The 13,251-nt window shown below is 37.6% G+C and overlaps 1 protein-coding gene across 1 annotated transcript in view; it reads right to left on the bottom strand.

Annotated features, from left to right (window-relative positions):
• The window catches only part of spon1b (spondin 1b), a 58,300-nt gene that overhangs the window by 37,182 nt on the left and 7,867 nt on the right, over positions 1-13,251 (bottom strand). The window contains exons 3-6 of the mRNA XM_079602851.1: positions 12,654-12,787; positions 7,914-7,987; positions 7,511-7,627; positions 6,672-6,820 (exon numbers count right to left, since the gene is read on the bottom strand). Of these exons, the coding sequence (XP_079458977.1) occupies positions 6,672-6,820; positions 7,511-7,627; positions 7,914-7,987; positions 12,654-12,787 (474 nt within the window). The remainder of the gene's footprint in view (positions 1-6,671; positions 6,821-7,510; positions 7,628-7,913; positions 7,988-12,653; positions 12,788-13,251) is intronic.

The following is a 13,251-nucleotide window of genomic DNA, read 5'->3' as shown; positions in this document are numbered from 1 at the left end:
AAGTGAAAAATCCTCTCCACTGATGCACAGATTGCACAAACACTTGCTGAACTGTGTCCAATAACACTCCACTTGTGCATCAAATTTGAGGACTGCATATTTCACAAACATTTAAAATATGCTACTTCGCTGCTACTTGTGCAAATACAAATAAAAAAAATCCCCAACACTGGTAGGTGTTTTCAGGGAGGTTGTTGGGAACGAGCGTTCTCAGGATTAGAAGAGCTTTGAAAACACCTGGGGCTGCTTGGAAGACTCAGTGCCAACACAGAGCTTTGTATGGTGATCTAGGCTTTGAGTCCCTGCTATCACAGCAAAGTCCATCCCAGATGTTTCACATTCCGTCATGATCCTAAGGATTACTGGAACACATGACCTGGGCACCTTTGGACCGCAGTGTAGGGTGCCACACACACACACACACACCAACGAGGAGGTGACAGAAGTTGTGTGCACAATAGAGGGTTCATTTTGTGATTGCACAGCCAATGTCCCAACTTAAGGCTCCGAAACCCTCAGAATATAGGGTTATAAAAACAACTGCTGTGTATCAATAGCCTACTTTATGAAAATAACGCTTTGACGTCGAACATGCCAAAATCTGAAGGACGATTTGAAGAAATTGCAAACGATAGATAAACGTTCCAAGGAAACTGTTGTTTGGCCCCACAGTTGTTCTATACTGGGTCTCTTGAGCTGGATGTGTTCCTTGAGACACATTTGTCCCCATTAGCTACTACAAACCCAATTCTTCTTTCTCAGCTAGAGGCAAAAAATAACACAAGAGTTGGGAACAAATTGTAGTGCTACTCTAGCTGATTATTACGGTCTTCTCGAGCACTAAACACACATATCTGCTACCATAAGGCCTTGAAACAATTCGCACAATCTCCTTTTTTTACATCAGTAATGCCTTTTGGAACCACCGCCAGAAGAAGCATTAGCTTTGTTTTTCATACGCCAATGTCTCCGTGCAGGCATCCAAAGCAAAGCTGACAGGCGACCTGAAACCTGCCAGTCGGCTGAAACAAGACAATTGTTCTCAGCTAAAGCACTGAAATATCTTTCTAAACAGTGCGACCGTCTGCAGGGCCAGGTCGGGCTAGAACGGACAATGGGCCCAGCAAGCAGAAGTTTTGGGACGGTGTGGAAGAATCCGATGGATTCCATCCAAAGCCTCACAAGCTCAGCCTGCGGGAATTAGGCATTAGGAATGTTGTCATCGCAGCTTGAGATGGAGACAGGCACAAAACGGAGAGCCCAAGCTGACTCTTTACGGTCCCTTTGGTGCTTTTTACTCTAAAGTGGCCTTCTGTTGGATCTGGCAGGACACATCCAAGAGAGAAATGAGATGTTAAATCACAGAAATAAGCAAAAATGAGTCTGTCTACTCTAAATATAGTTTCCATGGGGACTGACTTCATTGTTAATTGCTAGTTTGAACACCGCAATGGTAGAAATTTGTTGTTTTGTTGATGACTTGCAATGCTAATGAGTAACTCTGAGGGTTTCTGTGCTAGAAACTTATCTCAGGCTAACACAATGTGCATACGTTCAAAATTCTAAATTGCTGTCTTGAACACTTTCAAAAGAATGCAAATCAGTTGCAGTTCTTTTTTGTGGAGCTCAATAAGAGAAAAATATAGCGTCTTTATTAAGAATTAGCATCAAATGAATTAATTAGCTAAAGCTGAATGGTGTAATTCTTTCAATGTTAAAATGCTTTCTCCATTCCAGCTTAATATGCACAAACAATTACTGTATGATACATATGCAATTAAAATTAATGATACATACATATATGTAATTCAACTTACATGCTCACACATTTACATACATATTTTTGGGGTCAGTGATATTTAGTTTTAAAATAAATCAATACTTCTGTTCACAGAGGATGTATTAACTGGATCAAATGTGACAGTAAAAGCATTCATTTAGAAAAGATTTCCATTTCAAATAAATGCTGTTCTGTTAAACTTTCTATTCATCATAGACTCCTAAAAAATATATCACGGTTTTCATAAAAATATCAAGCACCATATTTGTTTTCAACATTGATAATAATAATCAATGTTTCTTTAGCAGCAAATCAATGTATTAGAATAATCTGTAGGATCATATGACACTGAAGACTGGAGTAATGATGCAGGAAATTCAGCTTTGCATCACATGAAAAAATTACATTTTTAAAATATACTACAATAGATTAAAAAAAAAGAATAATATTAGAGAGCATTAGAGGCTCCTTTCAAAAACATTTAATTAAAAAAATCCTACTGACCAAAAAACCTTTGAACGGTAGTATATGTTATGATTAAAATCCACTTTGGTGACACTAGGCACATAATTTACACAAAATGTAAAGGTTTAATGATGTTAAACTACTGAATGATAGATTCACAACTGAAATGCAGTGTTTTGGCAGCAGCGCTGTATATCACAGGGATAAAGAGCGAAGACAAGTTCTGACTAAAGATGCTTAGCAGCTTTAGCTGACAAATAACACAAGGAAAGAGGCACATCATGTTCAGTGGGTCAGCAAAAACAAAAATTCATATCAATGCTGCAATGTTTAATTAGCACATGCAGACCCTAATTAATTGAGATTGCTAAGAGGAACAAGCAAACACCCACCTAAAGAGCACAATAAAGATTCTCAGGGCAAATTTAGCATGGAAATCGAGAGCACCCATACTGTTAGTACAAATGGAAATTTCACAGTTATACATAGTGGTGCTCCAAAAGCATTAAGCATCCTGTCCTGCTTCATTCCAAAGCACATTTCATTCACTTTCCCATTTGCCTCACACTGTGCTTTTGATAGATTGTGGGATAAATATATCATCACCGAGATGAGATGATAATAAGATTCATAATGACATAACAGCCAAGTTGGAACAACAAATGTTAAGAAATTGCCTCAGAACCTCCTGACTTATTGTGTTTGCTGATGTCTGAGATCTTGCATCGTGAAAAAAAAACGTCTGACCTTCCTAGAGTCAGTTTTATGACACCTCTGTAATCATGACGTCTACCTCATTAACTAACTGAAGCATGTTATAATGCTATTCCAATTTTTTATTCCAAGTTAAAGGTGTCTGTGGAAATGTGGACCATAAGCTCAAGGTCAAAACTCACAAGGGGACTCCGGGAGAGAAGGAAATTACATATTTTAATCATCATAAAAAAAAGAGGGAAAAAGATGATTTGAATTCCACAGCCTGGCAATAAAAAAAGACTAGAAAAGATTACATCTCTGTCCATGCGCTAGCTATGGGAAAGAAAATTACAGCTTTTAAAAGACCTTTTGACTTTGTGGTACTGAAGTACCTGAAGTTTTAAAAGGTACAGCCATTGAGCAAACAGTCGTAAACAAGATAATAGTATAATTTATCACTAGAGCGATATGTCTGGCTTAATGCAAAGCTGTTTTGTTTTATCCTATTATGAGCGTTAGCTCATTATAGGATTATTTCCCCCACATTTTAAGGTCAGGCTTTGAGATTTCAATAAAAAACAGAGAAAGTGTGCTAGTCCATACTTACAAAAGAAAGCCAGTGAACTTCTCTGCAATGGTGTTGAATACGTATGTATTGCTCCTGTCTAGTGTCACAATTTTGAATTCAGAAGAGACTCGGCCGCAGCAACGTGATCTACGACTGAAATATTTATCCGCACGGCTCTTTTCTGCTGAGAATGTTCTGCGATTGCATTCCCGAAAGCAATGTGCCTAATGGTGAAATGATGTCTGCCAAAAATGACAGTAAATGACTGTGATGGTTTTTGTAAAAGGCTTTGATGACTGATTTTACTGTAGGATGTTCGCAGCGCTGCAATGTTTGCTTCCTTTTAGGTGTATAGCAGGGAAAATGTACAGCTAAAATAGTCTGAAATACCATTTTATGCTAAAATATTTATAATTATCAGAAGTAAATTGAAATACAAATGTAACCATTTTACAGGAATAGTGCACCCAAAAATGAAAAATGTCTGTAATGCTCTTTTTGTTTCAATAAAAGTAAATGGTGACCAGTGGCTATCATGAAGTGACTTTTTTATTATACTTTTATGGTGATTTTGTGGCTTGACAGTCTCTACTCACCATTCACTTATACATGTATGGAAAAACAGCAGCATGAACATTGTGCTAATCATCTGAATTTCTCACATTCTCACAAATTTGTTTTTAAAGGTTTGGATCAATATGAGGGTATGTTTTGTTTTTGAGCGAACTCTCTTTAAAGTCGAACAACATAGTGCACATTAAATCTTTTGAGATTTTCCAATGATTCGCAAATGTTAATTAAAAGATGAAAAACTAAGTAAAAAACAGAGCTGCAAAGCATATCAGTTCAATAGGCCCATGAGACAGATTCACCCTGACTAGGGTTACAAAGCGCCCGCACCGTCTCAAAGATGAATGACATGTCAGGTAAAACCAACCAACAGTATCAGAACTGAGATCAAGCATGTGGAAAAAGCCCTGAAAGCACAAAAGAGCTGTAAAATAAATGGACAAGATAGAAGAAAACAAAATCAATTTTGAAACATGATAGACACTCGACAGCTTCAAGAAAAAAAGTAGCTCTATTTTGTATTTTTCATTGTTGAACTTGTTTAAAGTACTTGTGAATTTTCTAGTTTGAGAACTGCATAGACAGGACTTTTCAATGTACTTGTTTGCAATGCCAAACTAAACAAATGTTGACAGCCCGAAAGTGCCTGTAGCACGAATCGATTCATATTTGTGGGTAAATTCGTCAACCATGTTCCGAGACGATCAACAAAAAAACAAACACCTTCCAGATACATGTGAAAAATGAAAAACGATAAGACATCTTATGACCTAGTACTGAGAAGTGAATCATATTTATCATTTTGATATTGCTATGATGCAGAAGTGTATTTAGAAAAATACTTGATTTAGAAAAATATCATATATATTGTTTATACATATATATGTTAACTTGGCTATGTAAATAGGGAGATTACATAGACTTATATTGCTTTAATATGCACCTAATTATAAACACAATAACCTAAGCCTAATCCTAACAGAAAACTTTCTGCATTTTTACAATAAAAAATAAAACAAACAAACAAACAAGCTGGATTTACTTTATTTTTATGCAATTTCTACAAATTATGTCCTCAAAAGGAGGGTTTGGGAGTTTTTGTCAGGTTTAGCTCACTTCTGAGTACAATTTTGTCCCCATATATATATAATATTTATTTATATACAGATCTGTGAATAAATAAATAATAATTACATTTTATTTTGTAATACTAATAATTTGTTATATACCTTTACTTATAATTATTTTATCATATATACACACACACAAACATATACCACTGGGCTAACCAAACGCTTAATTATAAATTAATTTGTCCAAAACGTAATGTCTGCCGTATTTGCATGTGTGTGAAGCAAAAAAAATTCTGTGTTCATCATTCTGAGATCCATCATTCTGAGATGTGTCAAGACGTGCACTGCAAATCCCAGTACATTGTGTAAAAGACAAATGGGAACATGTAGGGTATGAACCTTTCCCAGGCGACCTTTAAAATCCTCATGAGGAAGCCCGTCGTGTTAACACTGAATTATACTGCACACACCGTCCTACAAAGCTGCTAAATGACCTTCAGTCTCAGACTGCATGCAATTGTTAACGTGTCTTTCAAGAGGCGGAAATTAACATTAAATTATAGCAATGTGAAGATTAGCTGATACTGACTAATGTGTTTAATTAAGATGCAAAGCAGAACCCTCCGTTAACTGATCAACCTTTGACATGTTATTTCCAACACCGTGAGTGTGTGTTAAACTTCAGAAACATAAAATGAGTGCCAAGCAACTTTTGATAGAGTGAAAGCAATAAGTCAGCTAATGGAATTTGATTTTGTGGGTGCTGACAAAACTTCAGATCAATTATTATAGATGAGAAAATTCAGCAAGGGCATTTTGATTCATCCCAGTGACTCAAATCTTTTGATTAAATCCACCAATAAGATTCATTACTTTTGTGGATTACATCATTAGTCTGAGACAAATGCCTTTTTGTCTATTATGAGTCACTGAATCACTGAGTCATTCATGGCCAAAACAAGTCTTATTTTGCCTTATTAAACTTTGCATGTCATCAAATTTGTAAAAAGACAAAAAAATTGCTTTTAAGCCCGATAAGCTCTTTCTCCACAAAAGGCAATACAATAGATTGATTAGTGTTTCCTCCATTTTATCGACTAGGGTTTACTTTTTATCAAGCAACCAAAGCACTCATGCACTCCACATTGGAGAGACTTCAGTGAACAAAAAATGTCAGTGTTAGTGGAAGTGAAAGGTTGGTTCAAAAACACTGATTTGTTTGCATAAAAAAATTGTTAAAAAACACTCATTTACTTTAAAGATTCATTCAGATTCGACTCTTTTGGTCAGTTTGACAATGTTTAAAATAATCCTAGCGTCTTGAGAAAATGTTAGTAATCCTGGCCAACAAGAACTTTAAAAGTCAATCTCTGGTGGTTAAATGATAATAAGAAAATAAGCTGTTAATCCCAAGAAAAAGACAAATCTTGGTCAGAAAATCAAGCAATTAGCTTTTAAGTTAAAGATAATCGGACCGATCCTGATATCTCAGCTTGTTGCACTTAGCCGGAAGGCCTACCTTTTGTCGAATCTCCTCCTCCATTTTGACGGGTGATCCATATTCAGCCACCTGCTTGACTCCTTCACTGGCGAAACCTCCGTACTCCCACAGCACGTAGCTTCTCGAGTGAGAAGCACCAATGAGAGCCGACCAATGATTAGCACGTCCTTTGGGGCAGAAATAACAGTGAGCAAATAACTGATCTTTCGAGCTGGAGATTTATACAATGCTAAATCCAACATAGCCTACCAGTTAATTGCTCTTTTGAAGTAACTTGTTCTCTATAGCGTGTATCTTAAGACATCTAAGCTTCTACACTTCTCTCTCTTTAAAGAGCCTACCGCATACATCAATGTCTGTTTCTACAGACCTATTAACTAGCGGCAGTGCGCTCTGTGACAACATCTGCCCGGCATCTCTTATCTCACAAAGTATCGCGGCCCAGGCAGTCGTCTCGCCTGCTTGCCAAACAGTAAATAACAGATTGGATCATTGCTGCCACACACATAGGTAACAGAACCAGCTCTCCTGCTGACTGCTATATTAGCAAACCATCCCCGAGAGCTGAAGCTGTGGGAAAGAGATATTGCTGCCCACTCTTTCGGCAATGCACTTTGCTCAAATTTGCAATGCACTTTGCACTGTAAAATCAGTGTGGCATCAAAATAAGTAAACAACAATGTTTGAATCTAGATAAATTAAACATTTAACCTGTAATATTGTCAAATTCAATAATGCAATACAGGGTAAGGTACCGTGTTTTAATGTCAGTACCTGGCACAATGCACCTCACAATACTTAGAGGGCCTTATAATGTTTTATGGTAATATAATATGTCACAAATGGCTTGTTCTTACTTGGATAGTCTTTGGGATGCACCTTCTCAGACCAGTTTCCATAGAAAGTGACTCTATACTTGGCTGTTCCACAAGCACAGCATTGTTGAATGGGTTTTTCAGTAGTCTCAACTGGATCTGCAAAACCATTCAGAAGAAGATAGTTATATTTAACTTTCATGTCACAAAACAATGCACATGTGCATCTAACCACCATCTTATACACACTCATTAAAAATGCACAAATTGGCACGGCATGCATAAACAACCATTTACAGTGCACAGTTTATTTAGATCATCAAAAACAGATGAAAGGGGAAACAAGGTATGTTCATTGAGCATGTCAGGGAGGGGAAAACAGATTCTGTAGATGTAAAAATGTTATCATAGGGATGTGCATGAGAAAACCCAGCTTTAAAATTACCTTTCTCGCACAGTCTTTTGGTAAGTGAGCCCTCATCTTGGAAGAAAATGATTCTTCGCTGCACAACACTGGCCCTGTAATGAAGACATTAAAATGTTCACCAAACTTTTGGTGCCTTTTATCTGCCTTGAAGATAAAGTTCTGTGTGTTTTACATGTTCTGTACCACCTTTATCGCATTACATTTTTTATTGTAGTGGTAACAGGCGATGCATCTTTTAACAAAGGCTTCAGTGCATAATGCTACATTTGCATAATGCTGCTATCTGAGAGCATATTTCAATGATCTCAGTCAGCATGCTGAATGCTTTAACAGTTCGGCTTTTAAAATGAAGCCATAGAGACATCTACTGATGCGAATATGTTAAACAAGAGTTAGAGAAAAAGCAAATGTATTCAAGAGTACAGTCCATGTTCAGCGGGTCGGTGAAGGTCTGAATCTCCTTTAAACCTGCTGCTGATGGAGTACCCCAGAGACCTAACCGCACTCGGCTTATATCGGAATATCAATGGTGAGTCCTGGTACTGTCCCACTAGAGCCTATTGCTGTTGCTGTCAGTCAAGGACATGACATGTGGTAGAACTGTCCATAATGCTATGCCCTCCTGAGAATAATCCCACATGTTTTATGTGGGTGGTTTACAAGGAAATCTGGTGCTGGCCTTATTAAAATGTGAAGATGTGTCCAATATGATGGATTCTGGGCTCATTTGGTCTTTGAGAAGTGCTTTTTGAGAAATTGAGTAACGACATAGAAAGATTGTTTGAATGCTGCTCCGCTTCAAGGCTCTTTCAAAAGCAATGCGACAGAAAATTAATTGCCAAAAAATGTTGTTGTTAGGTTAGTAGCAAAAATAAATAAAGTGGGATCAAATTATAAAATGTATTTGCATTACTGTTCCACAAGACCTTGAACTATTGTACTTGTACTATTCTACAAGACTATTGTACTAAAATATTGTACTATATAATCTAATTTGTTAAAACTGACTTACACCTTTTTTTATCTTAAAAAGGATAAAAGGATAAAAATTAAATTGTGTATATAATAATAATAAATAAATAATATGTTATTTATTCATTAAAGGTGCAGTAAGCAATTTCTGAAAAAAATGCTGTTGAAAGTGGATTGGACCGAGCACCACAACACACTTGTAGCAAATCAACAGTAGGAGCGTATACACTCATGATAGGGTAGGAGAAAGAGTGAGCAAGAGGGAGATTTAAAGAAAAAAGACTGATGAAAGAGAGATGGCTGAGAGACATTACAAAAGAGAAAAGGTCAGAGGAATATCAATGGAAAAAGAAGGATTATGATCAGCCAAGAGCTTTAGGACTTGCGTTATTATTAGAAAAGCTTTACAATGCTGGCGAGAGCTAAGCGTGAAGGCCTGCAAACGGACGCGAAGGTTGCATTGTTTCTGCTCTATACGCGAGTACAATTGGTTTTGAGTGTGTGCTGCTGGCGACTAACATCGATTGCTTGTATAGTGTACTACTGTACATACATTTTTTGTTCTTCCGAGTAATTTTTTGCTCTACTTGATAAAAGGGGAATAAGAAAAATGTTGCGAAAGAATGTTAATTGAGGAAACAGATGTAGAAATATGTGCAAAATAGACACAAAACAATATTGATAGCAATAAATAGTCTCTTATAGAGAAAAGTAAAAGAAAAAGTATGGGTGGTTGTAGAATATTTATGTGACAACTCGCTAATCACAGGCTATGTCTGTATTCTGTAGTCTGTATAAAGGGTTTATGACCTACGAACATTTTAGTCACTCTAGTATGGGGAGTAAAAGTTTCAGTGCGTTTGCGCAGCCCGATCTCATCCCAAGGCGTCATATACTGACGCTTTTGAAATATCGTCTACATCCAACGCACATGGCACCCTTTAGCGTCAATATGAGACGCAGATAGATATGGGCCAGAAGGCGCCTCCTAGCTGTCTAACCCTAACCCTACCCCAGACCTAAACCTAACCATAACCGAACAAAGCTCTGTGCGTGTCATATTGACGCTAAAGGGTGCCATGTGCGTTGGATGTAGACGAAATGTCAAAAGTGTCAGTATATGACGCCCTAGAATGAGAATGCGTTGGTTTGCGACACCAAATACGAATATTCATGTTTGTTGTGAAAGTGTCTCAACAGTGGTCAACAAAGTGTGACTGCTCAAGACTTGATCCATTCTTCTCAAAACTTCTTAAGACGTCCCCCTCTGTTGTTATTTGGTATTGATCATCTCATTTGAACACCTGAAAGTCATTTATCTCCAGAGTCCCAAAGCTTGTCAACAAAACCATCACAAATGCTGCATCTTATCTGCCTTCCACAGCTTGATGGCACCAAAGAATCAAAGGAAACAAAATCCAGATCAAAACTTCCTTCCAATCCCTGGTCTGTTTGACATTTCACTAAAAAAGTGCTGGAGGGATTCCAGAAGTAATTGCACTTTTATTTGATGTTCATTTGCCACCATTGCCAGTTGTGCTTCGAGCCTGAGATCTGGCATTCGGCCCGGTGCTACAAGGTGCAATGTCTCCACGGTTCTGACATGCCAAGGCAAAGTGACAGCAGATCCACCACATTGGCACAGCAGATGCTTCCCAGCAAATGTTTATAAGAAAAAACAAACAGACATCCCTGCCCTAATAAGACAGATGGATAAATTAAAAGCTACAATAATATTTCCTTGAGTTAGTAAAAGGATGGAAATGAGACCTTGGTAGGTGATGTGGGTTCTGAGTGAAGTGGAGGAAAGATTATTTTTAAGAAGTAAAAAAAGAGGACAGAAGAAAGGACAGGGGGAGAGAGACAGGACAAAAGGGATAAATGAGTACGTGACAGAAAGAGGAGGACGAGATAACTGCCAGGACGACGATAGCTCATAAATACTCCCACTGAGTAGGTTTTAATTGTCTCTACATCAATTTAATTTCACAATTGCTACACAAGCAGATTAAAGTTTGCCTTACTCAAGTAAAAACACATTTGGGGATAACACACTTAAGCAGTTGTATCACATTTGCATGCATTATTTTAAATGGAATTTTTTTAAATTCACAAAGCACCTGCAAACCAGTTTAAATATTGCGAGGGTATTTAAATAAAGTCTGCCTTCTCAACTGTGCTAAAACAAGGGGTCTAAAGGGTTAGTTCCACCCCAATCTCATGGAAAAATTTGACTATATTATTAAGTGGTGATTTTGTAGGAATTCGTACGATGTGATGAAAACGTAAAATCTTTAGAAAAAGTAAGCATGATCCTGCTAAACATAACAGTGACTGATTGTATGAAAACCTATGAATGAGATTGTACAACTTCATACGAATTAGTCACCAATTCAACAAAACGTAATATAGTTACGAATTGCCATGAGATTGTGTTGTAAGTTACTGACCCTCAATTACTGACCCTCACGTCATTACAGACACATAAGACTTTCATTCATCTTCAAAACACAAATGAACATATTTGCATTGAAAGTCCATTCCACCAAAACTTGGAAAACTGTTCAAAAAGTTAATTAAGAAATTGTAAAAGTAATCCATGTGATTCGAACGGTTTAATCAAAGTCTCCTGAAGAGACACGTAATTGCTTGACGTGCAAGAACAAACCTCACAGGTTCTTGCTAAACCTCAAACGTGCTTGCATGACATGCGAGAGCAACATTCATCGGTTCTTGCGAAACCTCAAACGTGCTTGCATGACATGCGAGAAAAAAACTCTGAGTTCAAGTTTCCGTTTCAAAGCCGTTTAAGGGCTCATGTGATTGGCTCCGAAACTGATGTTTGATTGAGTGTCCATGACCTAATGGATGGATTTTCTCCAGGTATTATAGACCTCACAGGTTCAGACCAGGTGTCAACAGGTTAGAGTGGCATAGAGAGACTTCTAGAAAGTCCTAGTTGTTGGAAAGCTTTTTGAGGGTAGGCACCCATAATGTCAAAAAATGCATAAATGCACCATTAATGCATCGCACCGTGTACAGCTAAAGCGAGAGAGAGACTTTCAGATGTCTTTAATGCATCAAACGCACTTAAAGTTGTTTATGACCTCAAAAGGATTGGGTGAAAGGGAGATAAAAATACAAATATGGCATGAAAGCATGAGGGGGTGGAGTGGAAACACTGACACCACAACACTGACAGATAATTCATATTTTGTTTGGTTGAAGACCATGTGTGCTTGTGTGCTTGCTGTATGCAAAGGAAACTTAAGTGGGAGGATGTTGTTTGAAAGCTCAGAATACGTAAAAACTTTTTAAAGTTCTTAATTTTCATAATCGTCTTTGATCCGCAGCCCACAATAGATGTTGGGATCTCTCAAGGGCGATACAATAACCGCCTAAGATCAATCAATCATAATCACATCTTCGATCAATGGTCCTAAATTTATTTCTGTTTACTCAGCTTCAAATATGATCGAAAAAGACTTTGTTTTCCTTTTCCAATACTTTCCAAGAAGGTGACTGATAAAACACTGACTAAATGAGACAAGTGCTTAGAATCAGTAGCCTACTGTAGTATCAGTATTGTTCTGGACACTAAACTCGACATAGGCCCAGACTGTACCCTGTTTTCTCTGTTTTCCTTTCCATTTATTCCACAATCTATCAATTCAGTTCTACGGACGTTCGTCTATCAACCCAATTTAATGGATTCATACTTTTTTATTGCTATCCAAGCCCAGGATAATGGTAAAAATAAAAGACAAACAATACATAATAACTCACTTGAGAGTGACACAGCCACTGCCAGAAGGTGGCGCTGTCCAGAACACCTGTATCTTTGTGCGTCTTCTGGGAATGCTCTCTGTGACAGCCGGAGGGCAGCTAGTCATGAACTGCGTGTCACTTTCATCGATTATCTGTGGAACACAGAACAATGAAACCACACATGAGAATGAGTAAATCAATTGAATTTTAGGGGGAGCTACTCGTTTGGCAGCTAAGGAAATAATTAAAAACAAAAACAGCAAGAGTCTGATTGATTTCGGGGTTTTTAGACTAATGACGCAACAGTTTCCCAACTAGACAGCAGATTAGTACCGTAAATGAGCTCAGGGATGACTATAGGATCAAATTTCATCTGTGGGCCAAGATGACTAACTGTACATGACAGCCCTTTCAACATCTTTGAGTGCAGAAGACAAATATGTAATTGATGGTTCTACTTAAACCTAGAGCTCATGTTAACCCACACGAGGCAACATCCTGAATGAGAATGAGGCAACTTTTAAATGAGAAAAATGCACCACTGCAATCCATGCACATGAATTGGCTTTTCAAAATGTTGAATATATGCCCGATTATAACGCTCTTCTATGTCATT

The sequence above is a fragment of the Phoxinus phoxinus genome, assembly GCF_949152265.1.
Source record: "Phoxinus phoxinus genome assembly, chromosome: 25".
NCBI classification, from domain to species: Eukaryota; Metazoa; Chordata; class Actinopteri; order Cypriniformes; family Leuciscidae; genus Phoxinus; species Phoxinus phoxinus.
Note: the sequence above shows the minus strand (reverse complement) of the source record. Positions and strands in the feature narration are given on the sequence as shown.